The 8,989-nt window shown below is 37.7% G+C and overlaps 1 protein-coding gene across 1 annotated transcript in view; it reads left to right on the plus strand.

The window, feature by feature from the left end:
• The window catches only part of LRCH3 (leucine rich repeats and calponin homology domain containing 3), a 106,286-nt gene that overhangs the window by 59,655 nt on the left and 37,642 nt on the right, over positions 1 to 8,989 (plus strand). Inside the window, exons 9-10 of the mRNA XM_017541024.2 lie at positions 2,931 to 3,079; positions 6,807 to 6,916. Coding sequence (XP_017396513.1) covers positions 2,931 to 3,079; positions 6,807 to 6,916 — 259 coding nt within the window. The remainder of the gene's footprint in view (positions 1 to 2,930; positions 3,080 to 6,806; positions 6,917 to 8,989) is intronic.

Genomic DNA, 8,989 nt, shown 5'->3' on the forward strand with positions numbered 1-8,989 from the left:
GTGAGCCACTGCGCCTGGCCTTCCTTGCCATCTTATATTCTGTACTCTTGTTGTTATCATTTCATTTACATTTCCGTAGTTTTCTTTTAAATTTTTCTCTCATATGAGACGTCTTTCCCCATCAGTTTAAGACTTATAATATTGAGACCTGTGCTGATACGGTAGCCACTAGCCACATGTGGTTATTGAATATTTGAAATGTGATTTTTTTAGGCTGGATGTGATGACTCACGCCTGTAATCCCAGCACTTTGGGAGGCCGAGGCAGGCGGATCACTTGAGGTCAGGATCATTGAGACCAGCCTGGCCAACATGGAGAAACCTCGTCTCTATTAAAAATACAAAAGAAAAAAAAAAATTAGCAGGGCGTAGTGGTGCCTGCCTGTAATCCCAGCCACTGGGAAGGCTGAGACAGGAGCATCGCTTGAGCCAAGATTGTGCCACTGCACTCCAGCCCAGGCAACAGAACAAGATTGTGTCTCCAAAAAAAATAAATTTGGTTTTTCCAAATTGATATGTATTTAAGTATAAAATACATGTCAGATTTTGAAGACTTGATTTGAAAAAAAGCCTATAAAATAGTAATGTTTAGCATTGTATATGGACAATGTAAAATATTAAAATTAATGCTACTTTTTTTAACTTTAAAAAATATGGCTAGAGCGAAACTCCGTCTCCAAAAAAAAAAAAAAAAATTCAAATGACATATGTGGTTCACCTTTATGGCTACCGTTATTTTTCTCTTTGGCCACACTAGTCTAGATTGTATGAAGAAGTAAAGTTGCTTTCTTCAGAAATGGTCATAATATAAACCATTTATTTAATAGACAAGTTTTAGCACATTTTAAAAAATGCATTTATGTACTTGGTTTCTAATATGGATGTAAACGTATAACCTTTCCATCCTTTGTAGCTGTTAATAAAACTGATAACTCAAAATTTATTTTATATTAATTACATTTATAGGATTATTTATAAATAATTGAACCAGAAGACAATTGAGAACTAGGCTTCTCCAAGTTCATTGTTGCGAAAAAAGCAACTGCGATTTTTAGGCAGCCTATAGAACATCATAAAAATAACGGGTTGTGGTTTAATGCATCTTCGGAGAAACCATCTTAGTAGCAAGTTTTTTTTCTAGTGTGCCATTTTAAGGAGTTGTTTTATTACTTTAAAGCTTAAAAATTGGCCTGGCACGGTGGCTTACGCCTGTAATCCCAGCACTTTGGGAGGCCAAAATGGGTGGATCACAAGGTCAGGAGTTCAAGACCAGGCTGGCCAACATGGTGAAACCCCATCTTTACTAAAAAATACAAAAATTAGCTGGGCATAGTGGCTTGTGCCTGTAATCCCAGCTGCTTGGGAGGCTGAGGTAGGAGAATTACTTGAACCACAAACCGGGAAGCAGTGAGCCGAGATCATGCCCCTGCACTCCAACCTGGCTACAGAACAAGACTCCATCTCAAAAAAAAAAATAGTGGGGTATTCTCAGACTTAACAGATGAACAGCGATGTGGCTTAATCTTATTTATATACTTCTCCTCACCCTAAAGCATTTTGAGAAGAAAAAATTCCTCAAATGAATCCCTTCCCATCCATAAACTATTATACTATCTACAATGCAGACCTCTCGCAAATAATTTTCCAAATAGGAAAATCTTTGTTCTGATCTTTTTTGTTTGTGTTTACTTGACAGCAATTATAGGAAGGGACATAGTAGACAAAGTATTTCTTTCTCTTCATGCCAAGTTTACTTCTACCTTTTCTTTTCTCTCCTTTTTTTTTGTGGCCTTTTACTTTATTTTGAGTTGACAATGTTAGGTTTTCCGCCTCCCATCTCCTCAGAGATATTATTAAGCCCCAAACCTAAAACATGAAGTCATACAAGAAGATGCACTTTTCAGTCTTTAAAATTAGTCTTCTCAGCCAGGCAAGGTGGCTCATCCCTATAATCCCAGCACTTTGGGAGGCTGAGGCGGGTGGATTGCCTGAGCTCAGGAGTTAGCAACCAGCCTGGGCAACACGGAGAAACCCCATCTCTACTAAAATACAAAAAATTAGCTGAGCTGGGCAGTGTGCGTCTGTAGTCCTAGGTACTCGGGTGACTGAGGCAGGAGAATTGCTTGAACCAGGGAGGCGGAGGTCACAGCGAGCTGAGATTGCGTCACTGCACTCTAGCTTGGGCATCAGAGGGAAACTCTATCTTAAAACAAACAAAAAAAATTAGTCTTCTCTCTTTGTCTCACAAACTCAAACTGCTGTGTTTAAAACAGTAAGGAGCTGTCCAAAGAAAAATGTTAGAGGTCTGTGTATTTCAGTAATTGTCATCAGCTACAACATTCTTTAGTGAACTAGGATTAAGGCTTTCTGGAGACTATTTGTTTGAGTGGCCATGAACTAAGTAATAAACACTGATGTGCCTGGCGCAGTGGCTCATGTCTATAATCCCAGCACTGTGGGAGGCCAAAGTGGGTGTATCGCTTGAGCACAGGTGTTTGAGACCAGCGTGACCAACATGGTAAAACCCCATCTCTATTGAAAATACAGAAATTAGCCAGGCTTGGTGGCGCACACCTATAGTCCCAGTTACTTGGGAGGCTGAGGCATGAGAATCACTTGAACCTGGGAAGCTGAGGTTGTAGGGAGCTGAGATTGCACCACCGCACTCCAGCCTGGATGACAGTGCAAGACCCTGTCTCAAAAATAATAATAATAATAAAAGATAAATGAAATTAAATTTTATAAAAATAAAGACTTATATAATTTACCTTGGACGTAAAACGGTTAAAAAAAGACTTATATAATTTAAAGATTTTATCATCACTCCCACTTTCAAAATAGAAAATCTTGGGAAAAAGGAAATAAGTAAATGTCTTTTTTTGGCTAATTTGTGTGTTTTTTCTTGTGTGTGTGTGGGTGTGGTGTATACAGTGGAACATGATCTGGATCAGATAGACTACATAGACAGTTGTACCGCAGAGGAAGAAGAGGACGAGGTGAGACAGCCCAAGGTACTGGACGCAGACAGCCTTAGTTCACAGTTCATGGCGTATATTGAACAGCGGCGGATCTCTCATGAGGTAGTACATAGATTTAAGCCTAAATATGTTGCTATCCCATTGTAAAAATAATTCATAATAGTATAAAATTCTATCAGTGATTTGTTGACGTAAGCTTAATTTTTTTCATTATGTTCACTTCTAATTTCAGTACTGAATTTTTCAGATTTATTCAGAAAAATCAGACAGTAGTCTCAAGTAGACTTTAGGATTATTTTTCAAACAAGAAGACCAGAATTTTGCAGAAGGAATAAAAGAAGTCTAAGTACTGTCAGGACTTCGAAGAAAATACAAAGGAAAATACAGTGATGCTTTTCATTGTTGTTTTTATTGCTTTTTCATTTTTACTAACTGATAAATCATAGTTTGATCAGTAATTAATTAACAGTTAAACCAAAAAATCGACTTTTGTGTTAACATGCAACTTAACCGTAGAATTTTTATAATATGCTGAATTATATTGGAGCTTTTGTGCTAAGTCATACAGAATATAAATTGTTTGCTATTAAAATTCTTGGGTATCTCTTAAGTGGAGCATTGAATTGCCTTAGAAAACAAATGTGTATTCAGCCCACTACAGAATCTCTGCCAATTCTCCAACGGTCTCAAATAGAATAGCATTCTTCAGCCTATCTTGTCAGCATAATAAAATGGCTTCACTTTAGTGGATGTGATGTTGATGTCTGGAGTTGGTTTCAGACTCTGAGCAGTGGTTATTTGAGAAACACTTGGGTCCTTTTAAGAGAATGAGGTATTAGCCTTTCAGAAACAGAGAATAACCTCTTTGGTCTGAGAAAGCTAAAAGGAAAAAATAAAAAAGAAATAGAGAATAATCATTTCAAGTAGAACATGTTACAGAGTGATATCATTATTTAATGAGACAGAGTCTCACTCGGTCACCCAGGCTGGAATGCAATGGCGTAATCTCAGCTCACTGTAGCCTCTACCTCCTGGGTTCAAGTGATTCTCCTGCCTCAGACTCCCGAGTAGCTGGGATTACAGGCATGCGCCGTCATGCCTGGCTAATTTTTGTATTTTTAGTTGTGGCAGGATTTCACCATGTTGGCCAGGCTGGTATCAGACTCCTAATCTCAGGTGATCTGCCAGCCTCGGCCTCCCAAAGTGCTGGGATTATAGGTGTGAGCCGCTGTGCCCATCCAATATTACCCTTCTTAAAGAAAAAAGAAAGGACTTTGGTCTTTCTATGTGAACACTTTTGAATACAGTATTTTTTGTTGGCATTCAGAAGACATTTTTGTATTTAAAGTTGGATAAACTTATATAAATCAAAGACCTACAGCCCAGAGATAGTAATGTACCAAATCATTGATGAAACTACTTGTTATTCAGGCTGTGAGTCTCCCTGCTGGAGCAAAGGGCAACTATTTTGCAATAAAATTAAAATTAGCAATGACACATTATAATCCTTCAAGGAATCCATTTTCTTTTCTCTTTGTCTTTCTCTTTGATCATGCTACAGTTACTTAGGTTGTATAAATGGAGTATCTCTACTAACAGTGACAATGCCTATTGTACTATGAAAAATAATACTATTTTTTTAATTCATTATGTTGTCTCTTTTGTAATAATATTTTTTAAATTCTGGCTGCCTGTTAACATTTGGTAGTCTTTATGACTTGTCATAAAGCTTTCATAAAATTTAGCATCTTTGAAAATACGATGAAGCAATGTTATTTTAAATGGTTTAACAACCAGTGAAGAAATACCTTTTTTCTACCTGAATATTATCTAAAAATGGATTATTAAAAACTAACCTATGTGAGATTTTAAACACTATTATTTAATTTTATTATAATACTTGTCACATACATAGACTGTTTGTCTTGAATAGGGTATGATTTTTTTTTTAATTAAGCCAGTATGAAATTTCATGTGCCTCTTAGAATAATTTTAGATAATTGCAGTATCATAAAACTAGGATGGGGCTGGATACAGTGACTCATGCCTGTAATCATAGCACTGTGGCTGAAGCAGGCAGATCACTTGAGGTCAGGAGTTAAGAGACCAGACTGGCCAACATGGTAAAACCCCTTCTCTACTAAAAATACAAAAAAACCCAACTTAGTTGGGCATCATGGTGCCTGCCTGTAATCCCAGCTACTCGGGAGACTGAGGCATGAGAATCGCTTGAACCTGGGCAGCGGATGTTGCAGTGAACCAATCGTGCCACTGCACTGCAGCCTGGATGACAGAGCAAGATTTGGTATTAAAAAAAAAAAAAAAAAAAGGCCGGGCGCGGTGGCTCACGCCTGTAATCCCAGCACTTTGGGAGGCCGAGGCGGGTGGATCACGAGGTCAAGAGATCGAGACCATCCTGGTCAACATGGTGAAACTCCGTCTCTACTAAAAATACAAAAATTAGCTGGGCATGGTGGCATGTGCCTGTAATCCCAGCTACTCAGGAGGCTGAGGCAGGAGAATTGCCTGAACCCAGGAGGCGGAGGTTGCGGTGAGCCGAGATCACGCCTTTGCACTCCAGCCTGGGTAGCAAGAGCGAAACTCCGTCTCAAAAAAACAGAAAGAAAAAACAACCTAGGATGGTAAGGGTAAGTCACTGATATAACGTCCTAGGAGAGACTTTTTTTTTTTAATGGCACAGCTTGGCATGGTGGCTCATTCCTGTAATCTCAGCTACTTGAGAGGCTGAGGTAGGAAGATTGTTTGAGCCCAGCTTGAGCAATATAGTGAGACTCTGTCTCTAAATAAACAGAAATTTCAAAATGGTATATTCACTAAATTAGAAAAATTATTTTCACATTAGAGTTGCATAATTGTAGTTTATTCAATGGGATCTCATGTCCAGACCTTAAGACAGTTGTTAAAGCTTTGGAGTAACTCACAAAAAGTTTCTAGTTACATGGGATATGCCTGTCTCTTGGAGGTAGGTGATAGGTACTTTTATGTTTGATTTGTAGATATCCTTTTTGGAAAAGTTATTTTCTTATTTTTCCCTTGATGAGCCACCATTTTGATGATTATTTTTGGTGTTGAAACAAGATTGTATTACTTCTATAGATTTTCCTTTGATAACCTTTAATCCTCTACCTTCGATTTATAATTTTATTTTTCAGTATGTGGTCTATATTTTAAACCAGTTTCATTTTTCTCAGTAATACTTTTTGAAAATGACCTTTTTCTTTTCAGTTCGTAAATAAATAAAATTGCCAATAATATTTTCCTTTTAAATATGGTATTTTATCATAAATAGAAATTACTTTTTGTTTTATCTTGGTATTTCACCAACACACTCAAGAGTATTTGTATGAGTATGATAAGAGACAATTTGTTGTGATGGATAAAGAAAGAAATGTAATATGCCCAGTGAACTTGCTATTACCAGAAATATTCAAGAGTAACAGAGCTAATGCCAGGGCAAGGTAGATGGGAATTTCTGTCCTAAATGGGAGTCTGTACTGGTGACCTCTTAAGTTCCTTTCCAATTGTAACATCTTATTCAGTACATATTACTGTGCTTGGTCACCTTAATTTATATAATACATTAAGAAGAAAATCTACTTTCTTATAAAATAAATGTTTGTAGATTATGAACATTTTTGTTTATCAAAGCAGCAGTGTAACATATGCTTTAAAACTTAAAGTTTACATTTGGAGAGTCTATTAAAATCTATTTAGTGTAATATACAGATTAAATGACACATGTGAACTGTGTAATCACAGTTTTCTGGATTAACATATTAAATTTATTTATTTCTGTCCTTTGGCCTAGGGTTCACCAATAAAGCCAGTAGCCATTAGGGAATTTCAAAAAACAGAAGATATGAGAAGATATTTACATCAAAACAGGTTTGAAAAACCAATTCTGCCTAAATTGTTTCTGTCTTGATGAGAGCAAAAAGTACTTTTGGTTTTGTGCGGATCTAAGTATAATAAAGATGTTTAGATAGTATATGTCTTAGATAGCTTGTGTTTAGAACTGAGTGACAGTATGCTTTTGTACTCATGCTATAGAAAAGGTAAAAATCGATTTGATTCTAAATTCAGACCATCTAAGTCATTACCTACACGGTTAATTGATGTGAAGATACTTAATAGCAATGAGATTTTGTGGTGATGATGTATGGATTCATGCATAAAGAGAGCTAAAAGAATTTCAGGACCAGGCGTGGTGGCTAACACTTGTAATCTCAACACTTTGGGAGGCCAAGGTGGGAGGCTTGCTTGAGCCCAGGAGATTGAGACCTGTCTGAGCATCATGGATCATGGCAAGACCTGTCATGATCTACCCCTCTACGAAAAAAAAAAAAAAAATAGCCTAGGATGGTGATGCACGCCTCTGGTCTCAGCAACTCAAGAGGCTGAGGTGGGAGGATCGCTTGAGCTGGGAGGTCGAGGTTGCAGTGAACCCAGTTTGCGCCATTGCACCCTGACCTGGGCATCAGCAAGACCCTGTCTCAAAAAAAAAAAAAAAAAGCCGGAACTTCAGTAGTCCTAATTTTTTTAACTTATGTTTTTTACTAGAAAACAGAGAGATAGTCAGAAACAGTGATATGTATCACCAGCCCTGTCTTAATTAATAGGATTTTTCCACTGTACTTGGTGCCTCTCAGAATATTTTGAAAATTAGGCCCAGCGCAGTGGCTCTGGCCAACATGGTGAAACCCCGTCTCTACTAAAAATACAAACGTTAGCCGGGTATGGTGGCATACACCTGTAATTCCAGCTACTTGGGAGGCAGGCAGAAAAATCGCTTGGACCCAGGAGGTGGAGGTTGCAGTGAGCTGAGATCACACCACTGTACTCCAGAGTGGGTGACAGAGTAAGACTCCGTCTCAAAAAAACAAAGAATATTTTGAAAATTAGCTTGATCATTTAGAGCACTGTTTCTCGTTCTTGAATTCCAAAATGTTTCTTGCCATGAACTATTTTGCAGTAGTTGAAAATTTCAGCCTTTAGTTCTTTGCCTTCTGTGTTTCTGAAGTCATAAAACATAGTCTTGATATGCCTATTCTTAAGTGACAGTAAATTTATGTAGTCCTTATACTTGACAAGGTATTCAAGTTAACTTGGGGGACTGAGATATAGATGGAATAAATATGTAGGGAGAAAAAAGAAATCTCATAACTTTGCCATTTATACTCTTACCACTCACTTCATGGAGACTTAGTTAAGTTTTATATGCTTTGAAATTTATTTCAGATGTTTTTTCAGTTTCCATGTGTCCTTATATTGAGAGTATAGTCTTTTGAGATTCCAGTTTTATGCAGGAGTTTCCAGTTACATTCCCCACCCTGAGTGGGCCTGCATTTTATATATCCTGTCCCTCTCACGTCCTGCATCCATTATAGGTGAAGCTCAAGATCTCCAGGATTTAGTAGAAACCCTCAAGGTAAAAGCTAGCTTCTTCACTCAGTTACCTTATATATTAGTTTTCTGTTGCTTATGTTACAAAGTATGCAGTTTAGAACAACAGCTATTTATTATATCACACTTCTGTGGGAGAGAGCCTGGGCAGGCTCCCCTGGGTCTCTACTTAGAGGTCAAAGTCAGGGTATTGGCTGGCCTGGACTCTCATTCGAAGACTATGGAGGAGAATTCACTTTCATGTTCCTAAGTGTTGGCAGAATTCAGTTTGTTGCAGTTACCGGACTGAGGTCCCCATTATTTTCCTGGGTGCCAGCTGGTGGTCATTTTTGGTGTTTAGAATCCACCCACATTCCTTGTTCGTGGCCCTCTCCGTCTTCAAATCGGGAATGACGGGTCAAATCCTCCTTATATTTGGAATCTTTCTTACTTCCCCCTTCTGCCACATGTCATGAATTCTTTTGCTATTCTCTTTTGCTTTTAAGGGCTCTTAATTATATTAGGTCAGACTGGATAATCTCCCCATTTTAAGGTCAGCTGATCAGTAACCTTAATTTCAACTGCAGTTTTTTTTTTTTTTTTTTTTTT

Source organism: Cebus imitator, unplaced genomic scaffold, assembly GCF_001604975.1.
Source record: "Cebus imitator isolate Cc_AM_T3 unplaced genomic scaffold, Cebus_imitator-1.0 Scaffold129, whole genome shotgun sequence".
NCBI classification, from domain to species: domain Eukaryota; kingdom Metazoa; phylum Chordata; class Mammalia; order Primates; family Cebidae; genus Cebus; species Cebus imitator.